This window comes from Sylvia atricapilla, chromosome 3, assembly GCF_009819655.1.
Source record: "Sylvia atricapilla isolate bSylAtr1 chromosome 3, bSylAtr1.pri, whole genome shotgun sequence".
Taxonomy (NCBI): domain Eukaryota; kingdom Metazoa; phylum Chordata; class Aves; order Passeriformes; family Sylviidae; genus Sylvia; species Sylvia atricapilla.
The window spans coordinates 60,302,270-60,319,330 of NC_089142.1; the positions used below are offsets into that span (position 1 = coordinate 60,302,270).

Below are 17,061 nucleotides of genomic sequence, written 5' to 3' on the forward strand. Positions count from 1 at the left end.
AGCAGCAATGAATTATTTTCTGCTTAAAGTGGATTAAATTTTATGGCAGAATTTGAGTGTCTTGAGTTTGAGGAGATCTGAAAAGCCAGTGTCCTCCCTGAAAGTCAAGGAGAGGCTTTTTTGTAGCTTCTCTTGGTAGTGCAGCAGCTTTCTCATGGCACCTCTCCCTTAAGAAGGGCTCTGCATGGAGAGCTGGAAGTTAGTACTTTGCACATGGGGTGCTTTTTTAGAAAGTGAGAATTGTGGATTTGGATTCACAAGATGAGGAGAGCCACAGAAACCCAAAACCCAAGAATCTGCAGTTCAACAGCAGCCAAGGCCAACCCAGTTGGTACCTGCAGTGCCACTTCCTGTTGTCACTGTTGGGTTCATCTGACAATGCTGAATTGTTTTGGTGTGCTAAGCCAGCAGGAGGCTGCCCACTGTCTTTCTGCTGTTGGAGTGTGGCAGAGCCTTTGGTAGAGAGTCAGGGAGAACTGATGGCTTGGGTGAAGTTGAGTCAGCCTGAAGCCCTTTTCTTAGTATGTTTTTAATGTAACGAAATGTCTACCTTCTTCTTACACTGTCTTTCCCACTCCTGATTTCCTTACCTGTTTTTTATTAAGAACTTGGTATGTGTTTGTCATGTGAAATAAGTTTGTCTCCTTATCTTCTCTTGTGTTTGCTGGGACATTCCCCCATTTACCCGCTGCCATGAACAACACCCACCGCTGGTTCTAATAAATTGTAACATGAAGGACATGGCAAGTTTATTACCAGTCTGTGTGAAAGTGTAATGCATTGTGTGAGCACCTTTGCATTTCAGTGCAAAGTCAGATGGACTAACATAGATTTCCCTTCTCCACCACATGTGCAGAGAAATTTATTTATGTAACAAAAAACTGTTGACAGTCACCTCCTGCACTCACTCTCCTTTTGAACAAACTGCTTCTTAAAAGTATTTCGTAAGGAGAACTGAGAAGGCAAAGGATGAACGTTCACCAAGCGTGTGTGGGGAGTTGCAGTTGACTTGAGGTTGAAGTGAGGAAGGTGTAGGGTCCTCACTTGTCTGTTGCAAACATTCTTAATCACCTTTCCTTAATCACCTTTCCAAACAATCTGGAGGCTGGGTTTCTTATGCTTACCTGGGACATATTACACAAAAGCACAACGAACTGTTCAGTTTCCTGCTTGTCTCTTAGTTGTGGCAAAGTGCACTGCACCAGATAGGTCCCACCATTCTTTAGAGCCTGAGTATCCTGGAGGAAAAAAGCCCCAAAGCTGATTGCTTTCTTTGTTTTTAGCTGAAAGATTTCTCCATTATGCAGCTGTCTTGTCAAAAGACACTCCTCAAGACTTTACAGTTTGGAGGTATTGGATGTTCCTGATGGATCCTTTAAAGTGTTTCAAAGTGCATAATTGGGGCACTTGAGCATAAAACTACAATTATACACTTGTGTGTTAATTCCGTGTACAGATAGATATTATTTCAGTCTGGACGTAAATTAGAAGGAAGCATTTTCTTGTGAATGTAACAATTTGTCTTGTGAATGTTTAAACAAAATAGGTGTTCAGATAATAGCCCAAAACAACCAGACCTTGGGGGAAGGGGGGCTTAAGCTTTCAAGAAAGGAAGGAGCATGCATGGATATACTGGAGATGCTTGGATGCTTTGAAAGAGTAGTAGGTATTATGAATATTAACAGATGGAGCACAGTATTTGAGTTAAATTTAGTTGCAATATTAATTTTAAAAAAATCTAGTAGTTCGGTAGAATGAATATATGAATTAAAAACCTATGATTCTTCATAGGTTTTTAAGGGGGCCGTTTTTAATTAAGCAAAACAGGTAATTTTTGATAAGTGACGTTAGGACTTTAAAGGTTCTCATTTGTTTTCTGTTCCATTTCCGGTATAATGTTACATGAATTGGATTAACTGTATCCAGACACATACATTTAGCAGATGTTTCTAAAACTTACTTGTGGTAACTAATATGAGGAATAATTTACAATAATCATCTTATTTTGAGTATAAAAAACCTGTAATTATTTAAAAAAATTATTATGTGCTATACAGTTTCAGCTATGAATTTATAAGATAGATGTCTTTGATGTTTCTGTCAGGGTTCTTTTGATGTTTTCTAGTGCTAAGTAATAGGTCAAATTAAATAATAGAAATGGAATAAATCAAATATCTGAACTCTGAGACTACAAGGAATGATTTGAAAGTTTTCTTTTAAAAATACTTGCAGGAATATTTGAAATGACAGCTGTTATATAAGTACTCCTATTTAAGAGGCTGACTTGGTTTTTATCTGTTCCCAGTGGGGAAAGGAAAAGAAGAGCCGTCACAGAAAAGATTTACATCTTCTCTTTTTAAAAAAAAAAAAAATTGTTTTGGTTGGTTTTGGTTTTATTGGTGATGCACTTTGGTTAAATTCATCTAAAGAAGAAGGGTTTCTGATACAAGCTCTGTATTTCTTGATTTTCTAAGTCAGCTTAAGTACCCCAAAAAGAATATTGAGAAGCTGTGCCACAGGAATAGGATCCTGATCTTAGGCAGTTAATGCTATGCTGCAGTATAATAAATTATCCTGGATGGATAGAGATGTAATCAAATTGTCTTACTGTTCAGCCAGTTCATTCTGTTTGCCTCAGAATTCCTTGCTGTGGGGAATTTTTAGTGTCCAGATGAAAACTGTGATTTTGATCCTGCTATAATAGAAGAAACTAGAAGAATTTGGACTGTACAGATGTCTAGATTTATCATGGATATTGCTGAACCTAAATGATAGATATGGAAGGTCATCCATTTTTCTTTGTGTCTTGAACAACCTCCTGGGCTGTGGACACTACTTGGGGATTCAAATCCATAGTGGGAACACAAAGAACTCTAAATCTGTTCTGTCACTCCATGTTCATTGCAAGTTTTTCTTGATTAAAAGTGGAATATCCCTTAAGACAGTGAAGGACCAGAACAGAAGACGACTTGCTGGTCTGCTGTTTGTGAGGGTTAACTCAAAAGTGGTGACCTTTTCAAAGGTGTCTGGGCCAAAACCAGAGGGGTTCTCTGTTAAAGAGCCATGGCAGATAACTTTGTACTTAAGACACTACTAAGCTGTAGTATAGAATCATACAATGGTCTGAGTCAGAAGACCAGGTTGCTTAAAGCCCCATCCAGTATGGTCTTGTGAACACTTCCAGGAATAGAGCATCCACAGCTTCTCGGGGCAACTTGTTCCAGTGCTTCAGCATCCTCACAGTAAAGAATTCCTTCCTAATACCTCATCTAAACCTACCTTATTTCAGTTTGAAGCCACGCCCTGTAGTCCTGTCACTACATGCCATTGTACAAAAACCCTCTGCAGCTCTCTTGTAGAGTCCCTTTATGTACTGTCAGGCTGCCCTTTGGTCTCCCTGGAGCCCTCTCCTCTCCAAGGTGAACGGTCCCACCTCTCTGACCCTTTCCTCCTAGGACAGATGCATGAGTCCCTTAATCATCTTTGTGGCCCTCTCTCCAATACGTCCATGTTCCCCTTGTAGTGGGGAGCCCAGAACTGGACACAGTCCTCCAGAGAAGAGCAGAAGCACCTCCCTTGACCTGCTGTCAGCACGTTGTCTAATGCAGCCCAGGATACCATTCTAATATCTAATGATACTCAGGATACCATATTTCTTTGTGCGAAGGGCACATTGCTGGCTCATGTTCAACTTAGTGTCCACCAGGAGCTCCAGGTCTTTCTCTGCCTAGAAAGCAGAGAAGCTTCTTCTAGCTGGTGTTTTCCAGCTAGGTGGCCTCCACCATATATTGGTGCCTGGGATTGTTCCTCCACGAGTGCAGGATAGCAATAAAGGAAGAAAAGCAGCTGTCAGGGAAAGAGGGTGTGCACTGCAAGGGTCTGTGAAGCCCTGTGATGGAACTGGAAAAGTTTAGGTGGGGAGAAGGGCTTAGCCTGCTTCAGAGTGTTTGGCATTACTCCCTGTGGAAGATCTTTTATATTCTTCTCCTGCTGTTTTAAGAGATACAATGAGGGGCTCTAAATGATCTCAAATGATTTAGTTCTGAAAGCCATTGAGTTTAGGAATGGTAAAGACAGTATTCATCAAGATTGATATCTTTGGAGGAGAACATGAATTAATTAAAAAGCACCCTTTTCTCTCAAAAGACTGGAAGAAAGAAAGAAAACTCAAGGGTGTGCAAGATGCCAGGGAAGCAATGATAAATAGGGTGTATGCACATTCTGCCATTTCCCACTACTGAGATTAAAGAAGGTTTGCAATTTTTCCTCCTATCAAGACTATGTGCCAGAGGAAATGTAGAGTGAAAGCTGTTTTACTGAAGGATTTTTCAGTGTCCAGTAGTTAAGTGTTAGGTGTCTCTCTGTGTGTAAAGGCATAAAACTGAAGGATTACTCATGCAGCTGGATTACCTGCTATCCAAACTCAATCTGTATCTCTCATTTGTGTTCCCTGCTTTAGAAGGTTTGAATGGCATTGCAGGATTAGTCTGAAGAAATAATTTTTTAAACTGTATTTTATTTTACTCATCATTTGAGAAATGGTGGTCAAAATTGTTACAAATTTCCTGGAAAATAAATGGCAACTAGAGGATTTGGGGATCAAAGATTGCTGTTTATTCCTTTCATGAATGCTCAAGAAGTTCCCTGTAATAAATTATTTGTTATATGATTAAAAATCAGTTAAATATAGGCTTTTGCATTTTCTGTAATGCCTGGCATATCATAGGTGAATTTCATGCTACTCATGCAAGCAAGAGGGGAGGTTTCCTGCAAGTTTTTTACTGAAGCCCCAATCATTAGAATCACCACAGAGATCAGGTGGTGATAGTTCTGATGTGCTTTTCCTTATGTCGGTTTGTAAAGTGGAAATGTATTACTTAAGCAGATTACATGATCCCTTTTGATTCTTTTGATCACTTAAAAAAAAAAAAAAAAAAAAAAAAGGAAGGCAGAGTATAAGAATAGATATCTTACCTGACTCATCACTTGAGTGTGTGTGTGTGTAGGCACTATGATTTCTCTCTATTTGTAATGCAATATATCGAAATAGCTCTTCTAAAAACAATTCTGTTGCAGATTTTTAGTCTTCTCTATAGTGTCGGTCTGAGAGCATAGGTACAGCAATGTGGAAATCTCTTACTGGAGATTATCATATTTTCATGCCTTAACTCGCAGAATGGACCAAATGTTGCATTAGTTCAAGCTGTAATGCACTGTGCAAATCAACAGTATTGTAGGAAAAATGTCATCCTTTTGTTTCTAGACTCAGCTGTTCACCCCTCCCTTGAAACTAATTTTAGCTCATCTGAAACATGCAAATGTTGTTGTTGTTGTTGTTGTTTTTAGGGGAAGGTGGGAGTGGGAGGTAGTTGTAATATTGGCATAGATTTAGCATTTACAGCAGAGGTAGTTTTCATCAATTTTTGACAGGGGAATCAAAGTGTTCTTTTTTGGAAGGAGAGATATTGCTTTTCCATATAAATGATTGACTATTTTGTGGTAGTAGTCTTTATTTATTTGGCTCTCATCAAGAAGAATGGCAAACTTATTCAAAATCTCAGTACATCAAAAATATGTCAATACATAAAACATAAGTACTATTCCATACTACAGTCTATGCAAAAAACTATGTTAATAAGATGTGAAGGTTGCACAGCTAAGAAGTCAGAAAACGTAAATGATAAAATTCTAGCAGCCACATTAACTAAGCCACATTTCACATCCCCTGTATTTTATGAAATGCCTTTGACAACATAAATCAGAAAGAGAAGGTGCTATATATGTGTAACATGGCTCAGTTAATGTTGCTTTTCGAACTTTAACATCTGTATTTTCTGACTGGAGAGTTCCTTAATCATGTAATCTTAGTAGTTTTACACTTTTTATTGTTTTGTAGGTTGGTTTGGGGCTTTTTTTAGGAGAGGAAAATTGCCTGTATTAATAATTGGTTAGCTCATGTTGCTTTGATTTAAGCTACAGTAAAAGGCAGTATATAGAGAGCACCTTATGACAGATACATATGTGATGCCATGTACATTGCACTGACAAGTGGTGTAACTGTGCTGCTGTGTACTTCTTGGGGAAAAGGGGATTACAGACACGTGAGTAAGTCCTGTCCTATCTGTACTACTGGGTATGACTGCATTGCAGACTGCAGCATCTTGTGAAGATGGTTGAGCTACCTTTTTAAATGAACTGGCTTGTGTACAAGAAGCAGTCTGGCGACGAGAGTGTGGATCTCCCTTTGACCTAATTCACCCTTCTATGGAGCACAGCAAATTAGCTGAGCACAGGTTTTGGTGTAGACTCCTGCCAGTATCTGAGCTAGTTTGCAGATCTCTGTGCTGCACTGCAGTCTTCAACATAGGCATGCATTTAATGACTCTGCAAAATCTACTACCTTGCAAATTCTGGAATGGGGATTATTATTCTGTGACACAGAAACATTCTTCTTATGCTTCTGCTTCCTTGCTCTGGGTCACAGGGTGGACCAGTATCAGGCCCAGTGTTAATATTTTAAAGGCTCCTAATAAGATTTTAAAGTTCATACTTCAGTGTAAAGGCAAGCAGTGTAGGAAAGACAGTAACACAGGTGAACATTGTGACCAGTGTATTGTCAAAAGGTCAAAGCTAAGTGATAAGAAGTAATAGAATTTATAGAATGTATGAATAAAATGCCATGATATCAGGATTTCAGATTTACCTCTGATTAATAGCCTTGATATTAACACCCAGCTTTCTACTTGGCTTCCTTTTAGATTTTTTCTTTTTTGTCATTCAGTGAGAAGGATTTTCAGCCTCCCTTAAGACTGTGTACACAAGCAGGCTGGGGTTGAACATGTTGATTTGAGACAGGAGACTGTGCTGCTGTAACTGTGACAGAATATTCCACTGAACATGTGCCAGAGGATTTCCTTAGGCTGTATAAGCATATTATCTTTTTCTTTTTTCTGTAATTCAGCGAAACATACAGATGAAGACCTGGGCTTATGTGAATTTGAAATTTTAGATATGAACCAGATCTTTTTGTTAAATGTGTGAAAGTCAGGGATGTGAATTTGAAATTTTAGATATGAACCAGATCTTTTTGTTAAATGTGTGAAAGTCAGGGAGTTAGTTTTCCATTACAGCTTTCTATTGGAAAGTATGGAGAAATGCATGGTTTGAATGTTTGCGGGAAAATACTTAGGGTTTGGCAGAGGTCTGACTTTGGAAATCTAAAACTGAAGCAGAAATTGTTTCAGAAATCAGAAGTGTTTTATCTGAAGATTTGATAGGAACTGAGTGACATCTTTCTTTATAGTTATAACTGAACTGACCACTGTAAAACTAAAATACTTTAAATTAAATATTGTAACCTTTTGTTAACTGAAGGAACATGCTGTTTTACTCCTAGTGTAAAGTACTAGGTGATAGGATTTTATTTTTTGAGAATGCCCCTCACTATATATTTTTAAATTCTAATGTCTATGTAATTACAGTGTTACAGGTGCTAAGAAAGTGGAATGTTACTGATGATTATATTACTCAGGATGGTACTTGTTTCGCCATATTCTGTCTCACTGTTCCTCAGCAAAGTTGGCCACTGAACCAGATAGTGCCACTCTTTCTTCTGAGTGGCACCCCTACTCCTGAAGTTCAGGGGTTTTTTCTCTCTCTGAGCTGGACTTAATGCTGATCAGGCCAGGCAGACCTGGGTTTTGCCTCAGATTTTTAATCATGATACTGTAGTCCACAGCTTCCAGATTATGTTGTTGCTTTCTACCAGTATCATCCAGGGTAATGATAATCCAACATCATGCCTCACTTTTTGGGCACCCGGTAGGTTTCAGGGGGAAGCAAGGATGTAGCCAGGACTCTTCTTCCCCTGTGGTGAGCGTGTCCTGGTATCTGATGTGTTCATATGGATCCCAGAGTGACTTTACAGAGCTTTTTGTGATAGGGGGTATGTAAAGCTTCCTCCATTATTGACTGGATTTAGCCATCAGGATGGTGTAAAAGGGCAGTAGCTGCATATTGCTGATATTATTAGTGTACCTGTGCTAACACACTAATTCTGTTACCTTTTAATTTTAAAAATCATTATAATGACTCTAATGCTGTTTAATTATCCTTCTTCTTTGACATCAGTCATGGATCGCGCATGCAAAAATTGCTTAAAACTTCCATTTATATCAAGGTACTACCTGGAATAAGAATGCCTGCCACCAGATCCCTTATTCAAACAAGAATTAAAGATAATGGGCTAAGTTATAGGTTTAATTGGATTTGTCCCATCTCTTCATTTTGGCTGCCAATTTTGCTCCTTTTATTCCCATCCTTTCTTTGCTTGTGTTCAGAGTTGTGTAATCAGTGATGGTCAGTCATCCTCCCAAAATAATGCTATTTATACTGTGCAAGTCAGATAGGAGTCCAAAGTAATTATTGCAGTTTCTGTGCTTGCCTAGAAATAGATTCAAACTCAGGTCTGTTCTCTCTTCAGCTGTCCCCAGAATGTCTGCATTACCACAGGCATGATGAAGTTGGCCAAATCCTCATCTCCTGCATTGTGTGGCCACGAAAAATGTGGGTGTAAGGGAGAAGGGGAGGGAAGGTTTATGGAAAAAGAGAATGCTTGGGTCATTCACTCCAAGCATTGTAAGTAATTGGCTTTATATTTGTTTTGTACTGGGGAGATTTTAATTAAGCTTTTTTTTTTTTTTTTTTTTTTGTATGCTGTTTAATAAACATTTGTCCATAAGCGGTATCTTGTGATCCCCATCAGTAAAGCAGGAGGATTAATTTTCATGTTGTTTTTGTTACTTATTTAAATAGCCACAGCAATTATATGGAGTGTTCTCCTAAGGCAGTGGTGATGAGTCTCTGCACTAAAGAGAACAGCATCTGAACACACATGTAGTATTATGATTATTGCTGTCTTTTAGGTGCTGGTGCTTCGTTGTTTTTTTTTAAAGAGTTTGGATTGGGAGGATATGGAGGAAAATGCTATCATAAGTAACTGATACATAAGATCAGAGAAGGAGCCTGATACCTTTCTTAAACCAGTGTCTGAAAGCAGATTGCTTGGGAAAATATTTAAGAAAACAGAGCAGTCTTAAAGCTTTGGCAGTCAAGGTGTTATTGCCTCTTCATGTTGCTTACATTTATTACTTAGTATCTTTCAGACCACAGTTTCATTGTCTTTTGCAGAGAGGCGAGAACATAGGCATGGTTCTGTCCAGGCAGATCAAGGGTTCATGTAGCCCGTACATCCTGGCTCCAGTGGAGGCTTTAATTGGATGCCTAGAGGAGAGTCAGAACAAAGCAAGCATGTGGTGCTTCCCCCAGTACTCTTCAAGCCTCCAGCTATTTTCAGTTCAGGGACTTCCTGAGCCAGATGTGGCTCTATAAATTTGGTAACCCTCAGAGGATGTCTCTTTTGTGAACTTGTCCAGTCTTTGCTTGAGCCCACATAAACTTTCAGCTTTCAAAACATCAATTTGGCAAGGAGTTCTAAACATCTGCTACCTCTGTGACTAGAGAACCTGTTTCTCTCTTGTTTTGAAGTTTGCTTCTGCTGTTGAATGCATCTTAATTCTTGTTGGACACAATGTTTTTGTAGCTTTCCATCATGTTCCTACTTTCTGGGGTCTTTTTCAACCTCAAAGGGTTACAGATTCTTTTTATGGAAACTGTTCTATTCCTATGATGATTTTTGTTGCATTTCCCTGAACCTTTTTGTCTGACCCTTCCTAGTAAGTCCAAGAAGTCAGCAGAGAGGGATTTTCGTTTGCTTTGTTGATATTTCCTAAATTTCGTCTTCATCCTTATCTGTCCTGATTTATCCGGAACAGCCATCAGTGTTATGTAGTCTTAAAATACCCAAATCTCTGACTTTTCTTTTTAAGCCATACTGCAATTCTCACCTACCAAGGCAGCTCCAATTTAGAGGCTGTATATGGTCATTAGTAATTCATCTTTTTGAATTTGATTAGACCTCTGGAGTGATACTTTATGGTCCCAAGCCACTTCTGACTGTTCATTTGTCACTTTATTCCATGAAAAGTCCCATCAGATTCAGAGACATTTATTAAGTCCCTCACAAAGGACTCCAGCATGGGAACACCCCAAGATTTTTCCACAGTGCACACTAGAGCCAAAGATTTTGTTAAGCTTCTCTGTGATGGTATTGTGCTCTCTCTATCTTCCCTTATACCTTCATGATCATTCGTCACTTCAGACTCTGGCAGACCTCCTACTTCTGATGTGTTTGAAGAAATGAATCATTACTCATTTGATTCCCTTTTCTAGCTGTTCCAACAGTTCTTTCTGGCCTGTCTTATTACATTTGAAGTGCCAGAGTTTACAGTCTTTTCTGTTTTTCTCATTTGGACTTGGTGCTGGCTTATTGAAGGGGATGCCCTTATGTCTCTAGAAAGCTGCAGTGAGCCTTGCTGGTGTCCTTTTGCTCTTATCAAGTCTTTCTGAATGGGTGGTGGATATTGTTTCAGTGCTTTCCATGTGGTTGTTGTTAAACAGCTTTGATGCTGCCAGTCAGATTTTATTTCTCATAGCTGTCTGTTAGAGATTCCTTTTAACAAGCTTTCTCATTTCTGTGTGGTTACACTTTTTGAAGTTAAACACGACAGTAGTATATTCCTTGGGTTTCATTGTTCCTGTAGGGATGCTCTGTTATGGTCGCTGATGCACAGGGGATCGGCAGCTGCAGGATGCAGTCGTAGATGATTCCTGCTGCTCTGGACTGAGCCAAAGGCAGTGGCTCCTCATGCAGGTTCCCTAACCAGCAGTTCCATGGAACAACCTTTGATAGTTATCTGATATTTTGGTCTCAGCTTTGTAGTCTGCTCACTCTGTCTGGGAGGAGTTGAAATCTCCCCTTAATCAATCTTGCGGCATGCCTTTTGCTGATCCTGCTAGTGTGCTGCTGTCAGCGTTGTCTGGCCATGCATGGTGGTTCCAGCACTCAATCTTCTTGATCTGACCAAGCTCCCCACCTCTGCTGCTTGGTGAGGTGGAGTTTTATTTTGATTAGTTTTTAAATGCTATGTAGCATATATTGGTACTTTGTTATTAGCTGTCTTCTCCTTGAATTTGTATCCTGGGATGATGCCTACTAGTGACCCCACGATTTTTTTCCTTTCTTTCATATTTCTTACATTACTACTGCTGGTGCTTTTGTTTGCAATTTGATGTCCCAGTAATCCAGTCCACCCCTCATTGTGTAGAAATCCATGTATTGTTGGAATTTCTTATCGTCACTCCATTTACTCTGCAGTCACTGTATGTCTATTTCTCGTTCTTTGTTTCTTCTCAGCATCTTCACTTGATAACCCAGAATCTCCATTTGATAGCAATACCACGCTTTTTAACCATGTGGGCTTCTAATCTCGTCTTCATTTTAAAATTTCGTTTTCTTGCACTTTATGTACCAGTGACCTGGCTCCTATGTTCAGGTGAACTCCAGCTCTCCTGTACAGCTATCTTTATTCTAGAAATATTCTGCTTGCTCATGCATCTGATCCTTTGCTTTGTTACCATCCTGTCAACTGGGCATTCAAGTTCTCTTTTTTTTTTTTTCTTTTTTTCCAGCAGCCCAGGTTTTGCTGTCTGGGTATCTTTCCTTTTCTTCTCAGTGTAAGTGGAACCCAGATGGACCACAACATAGGTTTCTTCTCAGCATTTACTAGGAACCAGTCCAGGCTCTGTGACCTTTGCAGATGATGGGCAAATCACCATGTGGTCTTCTGTCAGATCCCAGACTCCAGCTGTCTGTTTGCCTGCTGATATTCCAACACACCCTTTTTAGTTTGCATTATAAAGGCCTAATTTATGCATCATCGGGGAGAGGGTATTTGTCAGAAAGGGTTGCTTTGGTCACAGAAACATTCAACTGCCTGTGAAATAATGATGGGAAAGGATATGGAAGCAAAGGCAAAGAAAGCAAGTGCAGAAGTGGGGTTACAGTGCTGACCTTAGGAGTAACCAAGAGGTAGGACTGCCAACTCTTGGCAGAAGTAACAGGAGCAGATCAAGTTGTGATAATAAAAACAGCCTAAGCAGGTGTTTAACTTTATGTTATTATTATTATTATTATTATTGTGTTGTTATTAATGCCTAGCAAATACTGGTGAATGAATGTAGTAAATTAACTTTAGGTATAACAGGTCTGTGTTTGCTTGTTGAATAAACAGATTTATCGTTTTATCAGAAACTCAGTGGGAACAGTTCAGAGATCAAAGCATTTCAGATGTGCTCAGGTATTTGAGACACTTGCTTAGGGCAGGGATGTGCAGGACCAGTGGGAGGTCCATTCTAGAAGGGAGAAGTTGTGTGCTGCATCTGTTATTTTTCTGAAATGATATTAAATTCCAGAGTTTGGGGAAAAGCTTGGGTACTTAAAATCAGGGAAATCTGGGCATGATACCAGGAGTCCATTGGAAGTGTGCTCTTTCAAATACCTCAAGAAAATATCAGTGTCTATTGATACAAGGCTTACAGACTAAATCAATACAGAAAATTTCTCTGACATTGTGATTGACTTGGTTTTGGTTCTATCTTAAATTCTTGGTGTGTGCAGATTCTCAGTAAGTGATACATGTTCCAACTGGTGTGTAACATATTATTATTTTGTTATGTGGTTGTTTTAAAAAAAAGTTATAGTAGGGGGGAGAATACTAAGAGAGATTCAACTTGACAAATCAAAGTCCTGCCAAACCCCAAGACTTTGTGTAAGGCTTAAATACAAAGACTAAAAACCTGAGAATTGTGGACAAAACATTAAATAAAAATTAGTAAAAATTGCTAAAAAAAAAAAAAAAAAAAAAAAAAAAAAAAAAAAAAAGACGAAAAGCTTTTCTCTTTCAATATCTGTTTAAGAGTTGTGCATTTTTTCCACCATTCAGCTTTTGGGTCAGTGCATCAGAATGATTCCTCTGTTGATTTGTCTCAGTAGTGTGCCCATGGAGAGCAAATATTTCAAATAACTGCTTCTGTGTTTTAAGGGTGGGCATTACAGAATTGTAATGTTCAAAAGCACAGCATTTTCCTTAGAAGCTCTTCCTGAAAAGAGTAACTATGCCGAGCACTTGGGCTTACTCCTCCTGCTAAGGCAAAAGGATCTAAGGGCTCCCATTAACTGCTGAGTAAAGGAGTCAGGCCACGGGGTCAGGTGTGTAGCTGAGGTTGCCATACGGGTGGGTCACAGCTTGATTTCTTGTGCTTCTGCTTCCACTCATGCATTTGCTTTGCTTGGCTCTTCCAACAGATCCCACCTCAGTATGGTCAGCAAGGTGTAAGTGGCTACTGCCAGCAGGGCCAGCAGCCGTACTACAACCAGCAGCCGCAGCCCCAGCACCTGCCGCCCCAGGCACAGTATCTGTCACAAGCCCAGCAGAGGTACCAGGCTCAGCAGGTAAGCACTGTCCTCCTCTCCTGACAGTCACCCCGCGGCTGGAAGTGTGAAAGGAACCTGTGTGCCCCTCATCTTCTTGAGGGAGCACTGTTAATTAAATAGTAATAATTAAATAATAAGTTGAGCAAAATTAAATAAACCTGGAATCAGACCGCATCTTTCTGAACGGTCTTTATGATAAATGCACAAATACATCTGCACACGCTTTCAGACTTCATTTCACACCACCTTTTTAGGGTAAAGCCAGTGTATATGTCCCAACAACTATTAACTGTGCTTTTAAAAACAGGTAACAATTTCTTGGTGATATGTCAGTGGATGCTGGAGCTTTTCCTTGCTTTTGTTTTGTGGTTTCCTCACAAGACAGGCATTGTTAAGAATACCTGCATCTGATGTGGTCACTGCTGTTTTGGGGTTTCTGTGGAGGAGTTCAAGGCATTTTGGAGTTGCTTTGTCAAGGGATCTCCTTAAAAGACTATCTCCTTTAAATTGATGTTGCAGCTATTAATTTGAATATTGTCAGTTTGCACGTCCAGTTAGTGAAACCACACAATTTGTTTTCCATTGCTGGTTTTGAATTGTGCTCTTTATATTAAGCATTAAAATTAATTTCAAGTGATTCTGTTTTTAACCAAGATCAGAAGTGATAATATATAGGCCTGGTTCCCAGAGCTGGAGGAACACTTGGATTTTAGATAGTGAACAAAATGGATGTGCTTAGCTGATGCAGCTGAACATGAGGGCTCAGTTCTATCTGCAGTCTCAGCTCTGTTAATCATGGAGAGGTGGTCTGGAAATGGAAGGATGAAACTAAAGCATACTCACCATCCTGGGAAATCTAACAAAAGTGAGTTGCTCAAGACCGAATATTAGTGGAAGTATCAGCACTTGCTGCAAGTCACTGGGGAATTCTGTCAGGCATGGTTGATTAACATTTTGGGATTATGCTGTTGCAATGTAGAAATCTTAGCTTGAAATAAAAACAGTGTGTAAAATAAACTAACAAAAGATGCTGTAAGTGGCAATGATACTGGAGACTCCCCTCCTTTGACTTTAAAATAAAGCTATGATAATTTCACTGTGTAATTACATGTTAATTTTTCTTCATCTACATTTTAAAATTCCATTGAGAATTAACTTTTTTCATTAAAATGCTGGATGGTTTATGAAATAGAATTCTTAATTGTATCTATGATATTCTTGTAAATGTCACCACATTCCATCTTTTGAATTATATGTAACTGCAACTTTAAAGATTGCAGTTGTGTCTTTAAATTTAATTTTCTTCCTTTTTACGTTGCTGTTAAATGCTTGATTTCTCTATGACTTGAAAATACTGTTCATAAGCATCTTGGTGAAGTCTCAGCAGATAAAGACCTAGTAATACAGCCTATAAGAGAAGAAACACAGCTGCTCCAATGTCTACATATCACAGTGTGTGAAATTGAAATGGGTTTCTTGCTGCCTTGGACACCTTGTCATGTTTTAAATATACTGTCAGTTGAACGGATTGAATATTTTGGTTTAAAAATACACAAAACATTCCAACTTTATAGGCCTTAAGAGTAACAAGGTACTGATTTATCTGTTGATAGGTGTTCCAATTACATCATTTGTTATCGTAGCTGGGAAAGAGAAGGTTTGTGCAGTGAAGTGAGAGGGATCATAGGAGGATGAAGGCAAAATTAGAGTAAAGCCTTCCATGTATTTTGAATTTCTGAGAGCTGGGATGAAGAGAAAGGCAGAGGCAGATTCACAGGTAAAAGATACCAGTCTTGATGTAGCCAAATTCCCTTTTAGAGGATTTGAAGTGACACTGGAGGACAGTCTAAATTCATGCTCCAAGGGTGATATAGGCATCTGAAGGTCTTTTTTTGCCTCAGTCTGCAAGTTGAGATGATGCATTAGGCCCTCACCAGTACGGCCTTGCAGTTGGTAGTCGTTTCTGTGGGAATTTTACCTGATTTCTTGATGGTTCGTGAATGACTGTTCTTCAGTAGTAGTCTGATCCCAGGTTCTCAGTTCTATGATAATTTCACTGTGTAATTGGAGTATTTGTGTACAGTATTTGTGTACTTATTATTTATACAAAATATGGGACTATTTTGTATAAATAATAAGTAGTCCTGAAGCATCTTTGGGCTTGCTTCTTTCCCAATTTCCAGATTGGTTCTGTGCCTGCTCTTTGCCCTTTCTCAAGGAGAATCAGCAGGTGAAGACTTCTTCTGTCATGTTTCTCTGTGAAACCTCATCACTGTGCACTTCCCCATTCTTTGAGAACTGCTCATCTAGAAAACAATTCCTAACACAAGAAATGGAAGTCTATATTTCTGACACTTGAGCAAAAGTGTTATTTCTCTGCTGGTAATGCATAGTAGAAATACCGTCAAGTGGTAACCAGTATGGAATACAAAATTTAATACTAAACAAAAAACAAAAAATTTGGGAGCATATGTCAAATTGCGCTGCTGACAGAAAAAAATTACAAACTGTGCTTGCTTAGGCGTACATATGTCTGCTTGTATGAGACTGATTACCTTTGAAAAAGAAAGAATTGTAATTTATTTGATTAAAATTTTAGCAAGAGAAATAGGAGCAGGACTTGTTAAGTTCCAGGAGAGCTACCAAAGTGGGGGATGTGGATGAGAACAGAGCCAAACTCATCTCAGGGTCACAATGGAAGGACAAGAAGCAGTAGGTACACACTAAGAAGAGAGATGTTGGAGCTCTGTAAAAGAAAGAAACAAACTCAAAAATTATAAGCCCCACAAAATTCCGGAGAGACTGGAATCTCCATCATTGGAGAAATTAAGCTAGAAAAAGCCCCCAAGCACCCTGTTCTTGCTAGGCTTGCTTTGAACTGGAGGTTTGACCTCTCTCTGAAGGTCTCTTTGAATATATGTGATTGTGTTGCTGTGACTTAAACCTGGCTTTACATATTCTAAATGCAATTTTAAAATAAACTTCAGAATCATATATTACCTGTTGCACCATTTGGTGTATCTTTCTTATTTCTGCACCTAAAAATATCAGTACATCCTGTTTATAAAATCCTGTCAATTAGAAAGCTGAGGTAGTTTCAGTCATACAATCTGTCATCCTTTCTGTCTGTCATCCCTAGTTTTGCTCTTTCTTTTCAGCTTGCAAATGAATTTCTTTCATGTTTTCCATATTCTTCATTAACTGACTTTTTGTCTTTCTGTATTGATTTTGTGATGTGAGTGTGATTGAACTGGTTTTACTTCAGGTGGGAGAAGAGAAATGCTAGACTGGGGAAAGAAGGCTTCTCTAATTTGCCTTCTTCTCCTAATGTATTTTCTTATATTTCTCTTGTAGATTTATGTCAAGCTACTTGTTTTGGAGATTATAAAGCTGAAAATAGTGTTTATTCTGTCTGGATGATGGACTTTCTCTTGCCACCAGTTTCCTTTTATGTAAAACCCCATAGTGTGATGATCTGGGTATTCTGTTATAGGGACAAAACTGATGCGAAATTTCTTGCAGATGATGTTTTATTTTTGCTCTTTTAGACACATTGTGAGTGAGTGCCTGAGGTCAGGTATAACTCTGTGTTGTGCCTTAGAACTGGTGCTCGTCTTCATTTCTCACATATTGTGGAAGTGTGAAGCCATTGCTGGTTTTCCTTGACT

General features: G+C 39.0%; 1 protein-coding gene across 6 annotated transcripts in view; it reads left to right on the forward strand.

Annotated features, from left to right (window-relative positions):
- ARID1B (AT-rich interaction domain 1B) overlaps positions 1-17,061 on the forward strand; it is a 323,744-nt gene that overhangs the window by 67,025 nt on the left and 239,658 nt on the right. For all 6 annotated transcript variants that reach the window (XM_066315514.1, XM_066315519.1, XM_066315515.1 and 3 more), the window contains exon 3: positions 13,265-13,411. In XM_066315514.1, coding sequence (XP_066171611.1) covers positions 13,265-13,411 — 147 coding nt within the window. The remainder of the gene's footprint in view (positions 1-13,264; positions 13,412-17,061) is intronic.